Source organism: Drosophila navojoa, chromosome 2 (assembly GCF_054131105.1).
Source record: "Drosophila navojoa isolate 15081-1374.11 chromosome 2, UAZ_NAV_1.0, whole genome shotgun sequence".
In the NCBI taxonomy this organism is placed as follows: Eukaryota; Metazoa; Arthropoda; class Insecta; order Diptera; family Drosophilidae; genus Drosophila; species Drosophila navojoa.
In genome coordinates this window covers 25,815,463-25,831,542 of record NC_142890.1, presented here as the reverse complement: position 1 = coordinate 25,831,542, position 16,080 = coordinate 25,815,463, and the positions used below count along the sequence as shown (strand labels likewise).

Below are 16,080 nucleotides of genomic sequence, written 5' to 3'. Positions count from 1 at the left end.
GCGGCACACTCATAAATGCGCTATAAAAATAAAAATAATAAAAAAAAAGAGAAATAACACATGTGGGGTCCTTCTTTTCAGTCATCATATTACATGCAAGAGACGGGACGGGCGCACTTGACACGAGACAGCGCGACATGTTGAATTATCTTTTAGTTTACAAATTAGTATGTGAGATGCAGGCTGTTCCCGGAATGCAGACATTGTTAGTTTAGGATCAGGATCAATGGGCAATTGCCGTGGCCGCACTGTCCTGCTCCTGCTTTCTCTCTGCTCTTTCAGTACGCCCATCACTCAGCGCACGTGCAGTGCACAAAAGGGGTTGTAATTACAGTTTAACTCAGTGTCGCCGCCCTCCCTAAAAACCAGACTCAACACCAGCACCACAGAGCACCACACAGATCGCACCACACAAGCCAGCGAGCGGCCCATGCAGATTCGATGGCAACACGTGCATATTGATGAGCCCGCTGAGCTGGCGAGGCGTGGACAGGTCCCAGACTCGTTTCGTTTCTCGGCTAGCCACTCAGGGGCGTCGTCGATCGTTGCAGCTAAGGTTACACACACACACACATATACATATATGGTAAAAGCCAGCTTAAGGGTCAGGACCTCCTACTTGCGACCCTAGGGAGCTCGAGTTGCTCGGTCGCTCGGTCGCTCGCAGCTGGGGTGTTTGGTTGCGTTGACACGTTTGGTTTACCGAACGAGTTTCTGGGGAGCCATTCCAGCATATACGTATGTAAACAAGCACCTACAAAACCTACAAGACCCCATTAAGACGGAACACAAAAAAGAAAACCGAAAAACAAAAACCGAAAACTCATTAAAAAATATCGAAAGTGTCGTCCCTTTTTTGCCTCGATCATTCCACACGCACGCATGCACGCACAAATCTTCCAATTTGGAAATCGTTAGCGTGTCTAGTCCCATTTAATCCTTCCAAGACTAATTACAAAATTGTAGACGCCAGAGTCCTGTTACGCATGCCGATAAGGCGAGTAATTTAAGAGCTGTCTCCCCATTAGATAGGATATCTTACTCTCATATTGGGTTTCAGCAGCTCTCATTCTGAATGCCGAGCACGCAACTCTCCAGATAGCGCTCAGATATTGCAGTCTGATCTTGATAGCAGCCGCAGACAAAGGACCGTGTCAATGTTTTGAGGCAACATCAACAGGTTGAGTAGAAATAAGATATTGAGCTGAGTTGGTACAGTTGTGCCAAGCCTCTAACAATGGCAGAATAAAGTACTTTCATTTCGCCCGAAAAACAAAACAAAGACAGATAATATCGATGACTGGAATAAGGGCACTTTAAAGTAATCTCAAAAAAAAAAAAAAAATCAAATCATTGCTGAGCATTGAGTAACGTTGTTTTACATATTTTTGTCTAATCTCGCAGGCATTGAATCGCCAATATAAACCCATATACAGCATATACAACAATGTCAATTATTTATATTATGTTATATCTTAAAGCCGCGCATGAAATAAACGGAAAATATTGATTTCTGTCATGCCCTTTGGCTTTCGACTGTCGCTCACGTAAATATAATTAGAAAATTTCAGAGTGATATAATTGAAGACCTCCATCTTAAAGCTATAAGGACGCATAGCTTTAGTTATATTATATTTCAGCACTTTCTAGATACAAATTTCCATGCTTTTTTCGCCGCTCATAAGGATTTTTTTCGAGATCTAATTGTTGGAGTGTGATTATTTGACAGCCAGACGTAATTGTAAGTTTATTATATTTTATGATATTGTGTAACATTGCTAATATGTATCAAAACTAGAAGATAATTTTCTCTCTTATTTCTTATATTCTATTCAGTGCTCGACACAAAAAAAAAAAAAAAAAAAAAAAAAAAACTAAATAATTATTATGTAAGAAAATAGTACAGTATGAAATGAGTACAGTATTTTTAAGCACAGTACTATGGTTCTAGAAATGATTACATTCATGCAGATGTCTAAAACAAAGAGACAAAACACTTCTAGATTCTGAAATAAAGTTAAAAAAAAAAAAAAAAAAAAAAAAAAAAAAAAAAAAACATAAACATAATTTAAGTAAGATCGTAAATCCTTAAAAAAAAAGAAATCTAAAGCCAAAAAATTCTAAAAACTTCTCTCAAACGGGAGTTATTAAAAATTCCATTGCAGAAAATCAAAATAATTATGAATTAATAGGATCCCAAATCCTAAAAAAAAAAACCTTGGCCTAGCAATCCTAAAAACTTCCCTGAATTTAACAAAGTCTATAGAAAACAAAAATCTAAATAATTATGAATGAAGAAGATCATAGATCCTAAAAATATCTTCAGCCCAATAACCCTAAAAACCTCTCTGAAATGCAAGATATTAAAGAGTCCATTGAAATTTGTTTTTTTAAGTTTTAGTTTTTATTTCTATTAAAGCTTGTAATATTTTCTTATTGCCTAGAGTTAGTAAACAAAATCTGGCTACATATGTACAATTATGCTTAACACTATTAAAGCTGGTTTTCTTATAAGTATGTTGCGCTTAGATCTACGTAAAGCTCTTGTTATCACAGTTTACAGCGAGTCAATTGGAAGACATGATTCGTTGTTATGGTTGTAGTTGTAGTCGATTGGAAGACATTATGGTTCGTTGTTATGGTTGTAGTTGTAGTTGTTGTAGATCGTTGATGGTTTTGTGGTTTACCAGGGGCGCCACATGGGATTGCTGGATGACTGCGGACTGGCTGCTGCGTCAGACTCCTCGGCATCGCTGTGATAGCCAGAAGATGCTGGACTAACTGGACGACTGATTGGCGATGATTCCAATTTGCTTTGCTGCTGCTGTTGTTGTTGTTGTTGTTGTTGCTGTGGCTGATCTGCCTGCAGCATGCGCTGGAACTCAATGCCCAGATGGGTCATCACCGTTTTGCCAACATCAACGCTCATGGCCGGCGTGCAGGCCATCACCCGGGAGACTTCGCTGACGGCGTTCATGTAGCCGTTTTTGAAGCTGTCCATGGGCACAGGTGAGACGGGCGCCTGCTGCTTGATGAGCTGCTTGCGCATGAAGACAAGTGCGGCCTCGAGCATTTCGGCCTTGTCCAGGCGCAGTATGGCATCGTCGCCCTGGAACTCGGCAACGAGTGTCTTCAGCGTGCCCAGGCACTTGTTCATGCGGGCCCTGCGCTGCCGCTCGAGCAGCGGCTTCTTCACCTTCAGATAGTGTTGCGTCTTCGAGACGAATGCGGTTTCGGTTTGTGGTGCCATTTCAGTTGTGAGTTCGAGTTTGGTGCTTGCTTGAGCTGTGCACGGCTTGCAGGATGCTGTGTGAATGATGCTCTACTCGAGTGCAGCATCGGCTTTTATAGGCGCACGCATCCTGCAGGACCTGCTGCAGGTAGCCAGAGTTGCAGAGAAATCTAGAAATCTCGCTCTTTCTTGCGCTCTTGGGCTCTTGGGCTCTCGCGCTCACTGCGTGGGAAAGGAAATCGTCGCTAGACCCTAAGAACTGAGCTACACGGCAACAATAACTATAAGACGATTGTCTAGTTGCGTGTCTGAGCCATTGTAACTGCAATTAAACCGTAAAATTCTGACCAAGAGCCTAGAGCAGCGACCGAGGGCCCAGACAATTGACTGGACCGTGATGATTTGTCTTGGCCAAGCCAAAGGTAAAATTGATGCACAGCTATAAATGCCCGGGCTTCGATGTGGTTTTATGGCTGCATCCTTTGCATCCCCACGATACTCTGACCGCACTACAACAATTTACACAAAGTACTGGCTGTACCAATTTGACTTTAAATTGAATTGAATGTGATTCATAAATTGTATCGTCTTATATAATGAGGTAAATCAGTTATTTGTTTACTTTAGTGTTTGTTTATAAGAATCTCTCTCTCAATGCTCATATGTTTATAATAATTATATATTTGTTGAGACACTCAGAGATTTGGGTACTCATGGTTAGGGCTTTGAATAAAAGGTTCGTTAATTAATTGGCTCTACTGGTAATATCACTGCTGTTCCGTAGAGTACATTTGACTGCTTTTATTTTTTAGCAATCATAAATCTGCACTGAATTCTTTTTTAAAGGTATATATATATCACCTTGCATAATTACCTTATGTAGTAAACAAGTCTACATCCAATTAAATTAATAATTAATATTCATCTGTCTTTTAAGCATATATTGGATATACATTGTACGTATACTTTTAACCCAACAAAACAAACAACGAAATTGTATTTTGTATATGGAAAGGCTGCTAAGCCGCAATCAGCCATCCTTTCGAAATGCCTGCAATGAGCTAATCCAATTACAGCTCACAAAGTCCCGTCCCAATGAAAATACAATATTTTATAATTACACTCGGGCTGACTTTGCGCCGACTACAGCAAGCGTCTGTAGAGCTCCAATTAGGATGCATGCTTATAAGAAGGGTAGGTAAGTAGGTAGGCAGCTCCATTGCGGAAAGTGGCACCCGCAGCTCGGCAGCTCGGCAGCTCGTCCGACGTCTGTCGGCTGTCGTCTGTCGTTCACTTGTGCGTCGCTTGCTCGATTTTCATATCGTGAGAACCGCTCGAGTAACGTCGTGTGTTTCCCACGCGATGTGCACACCTGCCATTTAAGTCGCTTATATGGTTACGATTACAAACAGCAGCAGCAGCAGCAGCAACAACAACAGCAGCAACAACAACATGAGGGCCTCGACTGTCGACGGCACACATTTATTGCGCCGGCGCGACGCGTATTATCAGCGTCGTGTGGCTGACTGCCCTGACGACTTGACTGACTAGCTGACTAGCTGACTGAGTGACTGAGTGACTGAATGTCTGATTGTCTGACTGACTGATTACTGACTGCTTTACTTTAGTTTTTCACTCTTGTCGTCATCATGTTGCTGCTGCCGTCGCCGTCTCCGCCACCGCCACCGCCGACGTCGTCATTGTCGATTGTTTAATTTAAATCGTCGTCGCGATGTCGGCTACTCGGCTTCAGCTTAATGATTATACCTCAAAGTCTGCCTCGAGGTTTCTGCGGAATTGTGCGCAATAGTTATTTGTACTTTACGACATGCGCTAATTGAACCGCCGAGGAGTTTATGAGCCCCAGCTTCAGCCTCAGCTTCAGCCTCAGCCTCAACTACAGCCGCTGATTGGCCAAAGCTGAAGGTGAAAAGTTGGCGCTACCGTTGACGTGATTGGAATTGAGTTTGTTGTCGATTTTTTCTTGTTTATTGTCGGCCAACATCAATGGGCCGTCAATTGAGGATTTGATTTGATGAGCATTGGTCATGTGTGTGCGCACAGAACATGGACGGAAAAAAAACCTCAGAGCCAAATTGACAACAGGTGCAAAACTTAACAAATTTGCAATCCAACAGATATAATTCAGAGCGTTGCATGCAGAAGAACACAACTGAAGACCTTGAATGCCAGTTGAAGTGGAATTATACCAAATTATATACATAATTACAAGTCTCAGTTCACATAATAAGCATAACCATTAAAACTAAATTTATTGGTAAGGACTCAATTCTAGCGAAGACTCAATCAGAGGAACTTATATTTTATACAGCATATTATTAGTATTTATATGTAATACATATATATACATATTATGTATATAGAAGCACATGTGTATGTAGATATGTCTATGTCAGGTAATTTAGAGCAAGGGTAATTATGACCCAACCCTATATAATATGATAATAATCTATAATATCCGGATATGAGCTGTTAATGGATGCGAGTCCTTGTTCAAAACGAAAGCAACTGTATATATTAATTGTGTTGACAGTTTCTAAAAATTACCAAGTATTATAATAATATATTTATATTTTAAAAAGATTTGTAGATAATAAAAATTGACATAGGAAAATAATTGCCTCAGTTTGTGTTTTACATAGTTCGACAATAAAAATCTATTCTGAAAAGAAATCATTAACATGATAAGCAACAAATTTTTACAGAAATCTTGCCAATGCATTGGCAATTGATTGTACAGATTAAGCTAAGATGTTAAGTCACTAATCAAACGGAATTACCAAAGATTAGAAATACGCCGATAAAAAAAAAAAAAAAGTTTGTTTCAATTTCAATATGATAGGTGAAAATCTTATGTATTTATTAATCTTGCATACATACATAAGAAAATACGCACAGACATACATAAATACATATATAGATGCATACATGCATACATAAATACATAGAATAGGCTGGCGTTTCTATTCGGATATTCAAGGAAAGATCATAACCATAATATTATGTTTAATATTTCGATTAAAGAGAGCTTAGAACTATTGTTACTAAATTATTCAGTTGTATATAAAATGCAAGTTTATTTATCTTCGATAGAATAGGATGTAGCGCCTCTATTCACTAGTGATCTAGTGAGGGATTTAACTAAACTACTATTATTATTATTACTAATTAATAGATTCTCAATTGAATTTGCCTGGCAACAATTCTATAAATTAAATGACAAAAGTCTAAAAAATGTACTTATTTAAAACTTTAATTTATTTATTTAAAATTTATTTCCACCTCGTCGCACGACGCACTTCACCCATGAATACTTTCGAGAATAACGAAGAAAAACTTGTCGAAAGCTGACCGAAGCTTGACGATACAATGTCAACAGCTAAATCACCTGGAATTGCTTACCTTATTTGCCTGGGCATTAGAGCATATTTATTTGAGCATTAAGGGAACATTTCCCAGGCGTTATTGCTCAAGAAAGTCAACTTGAAATTAGTTGAGCGTTAACTGGGCAATTGTCCAAAAGAAATCTGCGTGGGAAGTGCCAGAGGGAATGTTCCCAACACCTGACAGCGATTCTAATTGGTTGAGTCTACGTGGACCACTAGACCTGGGCTAGAGCTGGTCCCACACTGATAGCCCTACGTGCCCATAGTTACAACCACTTGAAAACCACATTTAATTAACTAACAATTTCCTATGCAACCACCCGAAATGTGGCGCGTGCCACACCCGGCCACAGCTTTAATTGAAACTGACTGCAAAAGCACTCGAATTATAATCCACATAACGCCCATAAAAACTCAATCAAGTGGCGATCAAACAAAACCGAGCTGCGCCACCTTTGTGCACCACAGAGCGAGCCAAGTGGCAAGCAAATCAAATATATGACTGGCCACGTGACCGCCCAACGCCCCGCAGGCGACTCCCGTTGCTGCTGCTGCTACTGCTGCTGCTGCCACAGCGCAGCACGAGGCAAGTGCGTCTGCCACGCGACTCCTGCCAACGGCCAGGAGCTTCAGCGCACTTGAAAAATTTCAATCAGGTGCAAATGCGGCGCAGGAGGCGGCGGCACTGGGGCTTTTCAATTTTTGTATGCATTTGATAATTGAACGCGTGCCAATTAGGAGATGCGAGCAACACACACACATGCGCACACACACACACACACACACACACACACGCGTGGACACACTTGTCCAAGCAGGCTTTAGAGGTCGAGCGAGACTTTCGCCAGGCAGCAAGTGCAATATGTGTCAGCCAGTCAACATCCACCACCAAGACAACAACAACAACAACAGCAGCAACAACAACAACAACAACAGGAACAACAGCAACATGAAACGGGCTGTGGCCTAAATTGCAAGCAGCTGCCACTCGAACCGTGGGATATTTTTCCCCTAACCAAACCGAGGGCCATCGAACCTTATCCATGGGAACCACAACTGCTCGACGCTCTCAATATTTATTTTGTGCGTTCGTTATATTGAATAAGGAAAGAAAAAAAAAAACAGCACAGAGAGACAACAAAAATGAAGGGAAAGGATGCCTCGACAATGAGGGGTGCGGACGGCTGACAAGATTATCCTGCACGTGTTGAGCTTGCTCTCCACTTCGCCTGCGCTGAAAGCGTGGCAGGCGAGTGTTGGGCGGCTGCTGCTGCCACAGTTGCCGCAGTTAACTTGCAACATCGGACAGCCGCGTGCTGGGCACATGTGTTGCGCATGTGGCACTTGTTCGCTGGGTGGTGGTGGTGTTGGTGGTGGTGTTGATGGTTTGCTCGATTTTTGGGCGGGATGCTGGGCTATAAAAGCGCGACACTTGTTCAGCCAGCAGCACAGTTCAAATTTGCAACGCGACACGCAAACAACAATCTAAGCACGAGTATGTCGAAGGTTAAGAATCTAATTGCCAAAATGCTGCAGCGCCGCGGCAAGTGCAACGGCAGCAGCAGCGTCAGCGGCCACAACAACAACAGCAACAACTTCAGAGATTGCCAGCACTACGAGAGTCTCGAGGAAATTGCGCAGAATCAGGCCAACGAACGCATGCTGCAGGAGACATCAAATGCCGCACATCAATTGCTCTTCTGCCTGGAAACCGCAGACGGCTGCTTTTATTGGCATGCACAGTAGCAACAGCAACAACGACAGCAGCAACAACAACAAACCGGTAGTTAGAAGCGGTCAAATGTATGAATGAAACGACTTTGTCAATGAAGCCATCCAGCCAGTCAGTCAGTTCGATTCATGCACTCAGCATGCGCAACAAGTTGCATGCAACGCATGAGCGACTGATAAACTAGTTGCCATTGCAATCAGACAGGCAGCCAGGCAACCAGGCAGCAATGTCAACGATGTCACCCAGGCCAAGGTGTGAATCCAAACTCTTAATTTACGCCATATGCCAATTTTAAATAACTTGTGATATATACGTATATACCTATATAGCTAAGTACTCAGTGTCGGATCGGAGTTTAGTATAAATGTTTCTAGAGTGTAAGCTATTAATAAATGACTTGCAAAGTAAACCTGAAAATGTTATTTGAGTTTTATTATATATTCGTCAATAATTCAATATTATTGTGTGTTATCAAATTGACTTCAAACCAATTTATTGCGCATGAACAACACAACTGACAACACACATAACAACTAAATTGAGTTGTGTTTGCGGTCAAAACAACTCAATTTTTTTAAGGCGTGCTTCCTTAAGCACTTAAGGGCTCCAACTAAATACAAATTCTGATATGAATACACAGTAATCATATATGTTTATCAATACATATTTAAATTCGTAGACACGTAAAGGCAAGTAAATTGAGAAATAATAATAGCATTATTAAGTTCACAAAATTATTATAAATTAAGATATTCAATATATTGAATATAGTGCATATATGTATATTTATTTGGGTATATTCATATTCCATTTAAGTTCTGTCAATATTAAATTCTATAAACATTTATCATCCAAAGTTAAAGCCTGAGCTGAATTAAAAATTAAAGTTTAACTATTTTATTTTGTTTGATTATTTATTTGTTTATTTTTATTATCTTTTTTGACATATATTTTTTGTTTTTTGTAAATATTTAAAAAATTTAATTTAATCCTATTTTAATTGATTATTTTTTAGTGTTTCTAATAATAATATATACTACATTTTATCATAGCAACATTCTCACATTATTATTATTATTTTTGCTTTAATTTTAATTTTTTTTTTAAGTAATGTCCAAGTTTAATTTCTATAGTTTTCATAAAAGTCAAATAATGATCCTATTAATGCTTTTAAGTGCTGTATAAATCCAATATTAAATCTGAGCTATAGAATATATTTGAATTAATGTTAATCCACATACAATTCCTCTGTACAATCTAAAATAATCCATATGTTTCCAATTTGAATTTAGTTAAGGTCGCACCCAAGTTCCATCCACATTCGTTTAGCAACCCTTTTGACGCCTGCGCGCCCGCGTTTCGCAAGCATCTAGCCTGACATTTTACGTGTGTCTGTCGCGCGTTATTACGTGGTCCAAGCATGCGCACATATTCAATTACACAGCCAGCAACAACAACAACAACAACAACAAGAGCAACAGCAATAGCAGCAGCAATAATAACAACAACATGAATAGCCACAACGATGACAAGAGCGTTGCATTGACAATAAGCCGAGCAACCCCCAAGACCGTTGCGTGCCTAAATGTGCCCCTGTTAAGAGTCGTCGATCCGTCGATCCGTTCGCCATGTGCAGTTGAAAAAATGTTCTCACACTCTCGAAAAGATTGTAACGGCTTGCTGTTCAGCACACTCTCAGCACGGCATCGGCATCAGCATCGGCATCATCATCATGCTCTGCCATCTCATCCCCCTGCGCATGCAATGCGATTGCCTCCCTCTCCCTCTCCCTCTCGCTCTCGCTCTCGCCGATGATCGGCTGCTCGCACTTCCTGCCCGTGGCCAAACTGGCCACGTATATTGTTTATATAGTTAACGAATGCGATACATTTAATCTTTAGTGTGTGTCAATTTGCCGTACAGTCATTTAGTTTGCATGCCCCGCATCGTCCCTACAGCGTCCCTACCCTACTCGTTACCCGATTCCTGGCTGCCCGGTCCCACGACGTGCCCAGGCATGCCACTTAGCGTGGCCCAAGTGTTCAACAGAAGCTACAATTCAGCATTCATAATTGACAACAAGAACAACAACAGCTACAGCAATAGCAACAGCAACAACAAGAACAACAGAGATAGCAACAACAGCAGAGAGGAACCTCTGGGCCACGTCTGGCAAGAGAAACAAAAAAAAAATAAAAGGCAGGTGGTAGTTTTTTCGGTGGTACTGTCCACACCACTCGCCATGACTCGGTCTTGGGCACGGTCAGATTTACAGTGGGGCAAAAGCAGAGACAATGCTGCCAAATTTTGATTTATATAAGACTTTCAGCTAACATTGATAAACAATTAAAATAATATTTTATAATATATGTAAATTGTTAATCTAGATAAATGTATTCTTGAAACATAAATAAGTCCAGAATTAAAATATAAGTAAATATAAAAAAAGATTTAATAGGTTTTGTTTTTCATACTTCCCACGCTCATCTACCAAACCTTTCAAATAACTTAGAAGATCTATCTATTCACACCTACTAAGTGCGAAAAACCCTGGGCGGTGTCCATTTGAAATTTAACCTTGTAGCTTCACTTTACCACTCGTAGTATTTCCAAAAATTCTTTGTTACTGTCAGCACCGAATTACCAGAGACTAACCGTATCAAGTACAGAACATGCCACGTTTATTCCACAACAGTTCTTTTAGTTTTCTACCTTGCAATACCGAAAACTTACAAGACTTCATTCCCACGCACAGTCAGTACCACCCGAAAACCCTGAAACTAGCCATATCAAGTAAGGGACATGCCACGTAAAATCCACAACAGATTTTCAGCAAAGCTGCAGAATTTTACACAGCAAGTAGAAGAAACACGTAGTGGAAAGTCCAAGGAGCTCATTCAATTCAGTTTTGTACAAAATTTCCGCATGTGTTTCGCCCACTGTGCAATGTGCATAAGGGCTCAAATCGAAGACTCTATACCTAGCTCCCTCTCTCTCTCTCTCTCTCTATCTCTCTGGCTCTCACTCGCTCACCCTACACGGCCGACCGATTATAACTTATAACACCAACGAGCGAGAAAAATCTTGTGGGAAACTTGAGGGCAAAGTGTTTCCCACGATTCGAACGTCAATGTAAAAGAAAACAGAGAAGAGCTAAAAGCGGCAACAACAACAACATGCTGAACATGTGCAACAACCACCACCAGCAGCAGCACCACCAGTACCACCATCGACCACCGACACCACCAACACACAGACAGACGCACCATCAGTTTCATCCCCTGCCAACACACAACAAACTTGTTTGCCGAGCCAACAAGAGAAAAACCAACCACCACCAGCCGAGGATCGCTGCAAGGCGCAGACGCAGACGCTGACGCTGACGCAAACGCGCCGAGAGCCGATAACCGAAATGCAGACACGAACCGAAGCGAGCCGAACGACTGAGTAATTTGCTCGTCAGGTGGTGCCGTTGTTGTTGTTTCTACTCTCTGCTGTTGGCTCTCTTTGTGCGTGCGCTGAGCACGAGACGCAGTCGACGTCGACGCCGGCACGTGCAGCTATAAAAGCAGCGGTAACTGGAGATGGCAGCAGCATTCTCAACGCAATCGTCGTGCAGTACACATCGTACAGCTCAACTTACATTCAAACAGACATCGCCAAACAACGCAACATGGCCACCAAATACGAACAATCAAAGACTTATCAGTACCGCAAGGTGATGAAGCCCCTGCTGGAACGCAAGCGTCGCGCACGCATCAACAAGTGCCTGGATGACCTCAAGGATCTGATGGCCGAGTGTGTGGCCCAGACGGGCGATGCCAAATTCGAGAAGGCCGACATCTTGGAGGTCACCGTAGATTATCTGCGCAAACTGAAGCAGTCCAAGGCCGCCAATTCCAATGCCAAGGCCGCTGCATCCGCCACTGAGCACAGTTTCCGTGCCGGCTACATTCGTGCCGCCAATGAAGTTTCCCGCGCACTGGCAGCACTTCCCAAAGTTGATGTCGCCTTTGGCACCACGCTGATGACCCACCTGGGCATGCGCTTGAATCAGCTGGAGCAGCCCATGGAGCAGACAGCGCCAATGTCAATGAACACGCCACTCAGCATCAACTGCGACTCCGTCTACTCCAGCAAGAGCAGCAGCAGCAGCAGCAGCAGCAGCTCCAGCAGCCACCGCGACACCTACAGTCCCGTCTCCAGCGGCTATGCCAGCGACAGTGATTGTGGCTCAACCACGCCCATCGCCGCCCAATCTCTACTGCAAATCAGCAACAACGGTACCAGCGTCTGGCGTCCCTGGTAAAGGAGTCGTCATTAGCTCCGCAGTCATCGGGACACGCACGCAATCGCACTGTCGCTTTACAAAGCTTTACAATGATCTTCATTTTGCCTCTAATTAAGTGTTACGCAGTTTTCTAAGTTAGGTCTGTGATAGGGCACGTTTTATTGACTCCATTATAACAATTAGCCAGAAGTCTGTTAGCCAATACAAATGTTTATAGAGTTTAAGCAAAAAACAAATCAAAAAACAAAAACAAAACAAGAAAAAAAAAAAAAACAAAACAAAATTATATGAAAACATAAATATAAACAAGAAATATGAAAAGAAAAATACTTGCATCTTTTATTTTGAAAATGGTTCCTATTTATTTATTACAGCCTCTTCAACTCTAATCAGAACCATCTGTTGGAATTTAATTACTCTAACTCAGGTGTAGGAAACCAACGGCTAATTGGAGACTCGTTAAATAATAATTATAATTCAATTATATATAACATTTTTTAAATATATAACGATTTGCTATCAATATGAAATATAATTATATTATGTTTGAAAGCAATTATAAATGTTCATTAATACTGAATTTGACTATGTGTTTTTTCTTGGCTCAACTCTTAAATTTTATGTTTGCATTCAAATATAGAAAAAAATAGCTGCGAAATATATGAACCTGCGTTCTTACAAATTTTGCAACTTGAATTATATCGCTAATTAAAATAATATATTTCTATAGCAGCCCTAAACACAGTTATTTATTTGGACATTTTTTAATCTATTATCAGCACATATAAAGAAATAGAAAATATAACAAATTATGAATAAATTTATATTTTAACAAATTATATTTTATTTATTTAATTTAATTTTTTTTCTTTTTTTTTTTTTGTATTATTATTCAATTAAAATTTGTGAGTTAAATATGTATGTATATACACATACATATGTATGTAGATTTCTTCAGGTCTAGGCCACGCCTTCTTCTGATTGCTCGATACTTATTAACGAATCGATAATAACCTGAACTCCCACTCTCAATGGCTGGAATAATATGTATAGTATATCTTTATTATATTTAAAATAACTTTAAGCTAATATGAATATAAAATACGCATATCATTTAACGTGGTTTCCATTATAAGAAATATAAAATAACCAATTTATATAATCAGCTGCTATCCTCTAAAATTCTTATATTTGATACAACCAAACTTATTAGAAAATTAATTTTAAAATGTATAATCTAACACTCTCTTCAATAAGGTCAATCCTTTGTGATATATAATTATGACTCAGTTAAATAGGCAAAATTGACAAATATAAATTCCAATTAGCACTGCTCGTGCTATAAAAGTGACTACTTATACCTCATTTAGGTAATACAAACATCTATTGATTGTTAATCAAATATGTTAAATGGCATCAGGCTCGTAACTCAATTTCCAATTAGGTATGAATGTGTCTGCTAGGCGTGAAACACAATCAATTATTGCTGATAATTCTTAGCTGAGCACTAAAGGTTAGAGGTCGAGGGGAGGATTGTAAGTAAGCCCTCCGATAACCCAGTCCACCCAGCGATCACCTTTGCCCGGTGCGCGGTCCACGCGCTGCCACACTTTCAGCGGCCGCCTGGCCTGGCAGGCCAAAGCCAATGCCAAAGCCAAAGCCAAACCAAGCCAATATGCCACACTAATTGTGCCCAATAAACACTCATCGGGCAATGGGAACGTGGAAAACAGGGATCGAGGCAGAGACCGCATTATGCCATCATCATCTGCATACATTGATGAAACAATAAGCGAGAGATGGCACGGCAGGATAACAATGAGAACGGGAACGACCCACGCACACGCACAGGATGAGGCAGTGAAGTATGCATTAAGGATAATAACACCGGTCTAAAGAGCAACTACAGCAGCAGCAACTGCAGCAGCAACAACAACAGCAGCAGCAGCAGCAACAACAACAGCGAGAGCGATGCCCAAAACAGCGACAGCTGCAAAATTTGTGCTCTGATCCTTTAAAAAAGCGAAGCATGTGGCCAAAAGGAAAACAAACGAGAGAAAAAAAAATTGTGTGAGAAACTTACTTTCAGGTCGGTTCCCACGCCACGAGCCACAAGGATTGCCGATTGTCCTCCATGCCAGCCGCTCAATTGCAGCTGTTCCACACAGTTCCAACGCCTGCGTGCCAGAGAGGGAGAGTAGCGTAGCCAGGGCATGCGCGTGCGTGCGAGCGAGACGGGGTGCGCTCATGCGTAGCCGTGGCCGAGGGTGGATTCTGAACTTGGGCCCTGAGCGGACTATAAAAGCAGGGTACTGCCAACCGAAAGCCATCATTCACGATACAGCCAGCAACAAGGCAACCACGAGCATTTTGTACACTGCAAAACGCAACTGAAATTAACAAAACATACACGTAAAAATGGAATACACAAGCAAGACACAGATCTACCAGAAGGTGAAGAAGCCGCTGCTGGAGCGTCAGCGTCGGGCGCGCATCAACAAGTGCCTGGACACGCTAAAGACACTTGTCGCCGAGCTACGCGGCGATGATGGCATTCTGCGCATGGACAAGGCCGAGATGCTCGAGTCAGCTGTCGTCTTCATGCGCCAACAGAAGTCAAGCAAATCAACAGAAGCAACTGCAGCAACACCAAGCATGCCACTGGAGAGCTTCCGCAATGGTTATATGAATGCCGTCAATGAGGTGTCACGTGTCATGGCATCCACACCTGGCATGAGTGTCGACCTGGGCAAATCGGTGATGTCGCATCTGGGCCGCGTCTACAAGAATCTCCAGCAGTTCCATGAGGCACAAACAACAATGTACGCATCAGAGGCAGCCACCGAGTTGAGCATCAACTGCAACTCGGCGCCTCTTAGCCCCGCCTCATCCGGATATCACAGTGATTGCGAGAGTCCTGCGCCATCGCCAATGCCAGAGGAGGCCGAGAAACTGTGGCGCCCCTGGTAAATCATCAGGCAATGAGCAGTAGACAACAAGAGGGAAAACAAAAGAAAACGCAACTGTGATAACCAACTGTGATGGGAACAAAACAATTAGTAAAACAATTAAATAAATGCAATTAAGAAACATAAAATTATTTGGCTTATGAATCATATGGGTTGGGCAAGCATGGGTGACTTTCACTTTTAGGATTGGGCACTGGAAGAGTAAGCAAACAAATACAACAATTGATTATCGAAATTCTGTTTCCCTTGAGATGTTTGCTATAATAATTGAACCGTCGGAATTTAGATAATACACAGTTAATTGATTTACATTAATCGTAGGAGTTCTAACGTTAAATTGATTATAATTTTCAATTACATTTTTTTAAATTTAAATCTAAAACTAATTTATTATTTGTTAACGTTATATGAAAACAAGTTTTTGTATATTTTTCTTTTTTTTTTCGTTT

General features: G+C 41.2%; 4 protein-coding genes across 4 annotated transcripts; 3 read left to right on the top strand and 1 right to left on the bottom strand.

Moving 5' to 3' along the window:
- Nucleotides 1–2,381: 2,381 nt before the first annotated feature.
- E(spl)m5-HLH (Enhancer of split m5, helix-loop-helix) lies at nt 2,382–3,335 on the bottom strand. Its single transcript, XM_089258139.1, has one exon. The coding sequence runs from the start codon at nt 3,248–3,250 to the stop codon at nt 2,684–2,686; it is 567 nt and encodes a 188-aa protein (XP_089114265.1). The 5' UTR covers nt 3,251–3,335; the 3' UTR covers nt 2,382–2,683.
- Nucleotides 3,336–8,045: 4,710 nt separating this feature from the next.
- E(spl)m6-BFM (Enhancer of split m6, Bearded family member) lies at nt 8,046–8,800 on the top strand. The gene has a single exon (XM_089258144.1). It carries the CDS (start codon nt 8,047–8,049, stop codon nt 8,383–8,385), a length of 339 nt encoding a protein of 112 aa, XP_089114270.1. The 5' UTR covers nt 8,046; the 3' UTR covers nt 8,386–8,800.
- A 3,145-nt stretch (nt 8,801–11,945) lies between these two features.
- E(spl)m7-HLH (Enhancer of split m7, helix-loop-helix) lies at nt 11,946–13,093 on the top strand. The gene has a single exon (XM_018113145.2). The coding sequence runs from the start codon at nt 12,045–12,047 to the stop codon at nt 12,678–12,680; it is 636 nt and encodes a 211-aa protein (XP_017968634.1). The 5' UTR covers nt 11,946–12,044; the 3' UTR covers nt 12,681–13,093.
- A 1,886-nt stretch (nt 13,094–14,979) lies between these two features.
- On the top strand, nt 14,980–15,759 carry E(spl)m8-HLH (Enhancer of split m8, helix-loop-helix). Its single transcript, XM_018113147.3, has one exon. It carries the CDS (start codon nt 15,081–15,083, stop codon nt 15,630–15,632), a length of 552 nt encoding a protein of 183 aa, XP_017968636.1. The 5' UTR covers nt 14,980–15,080; the 3' UTR covers nt 15,633–15,759.
- The last annotated feature ends 321 nt before the right edge of the window (nt 15,760–16,080 follow it).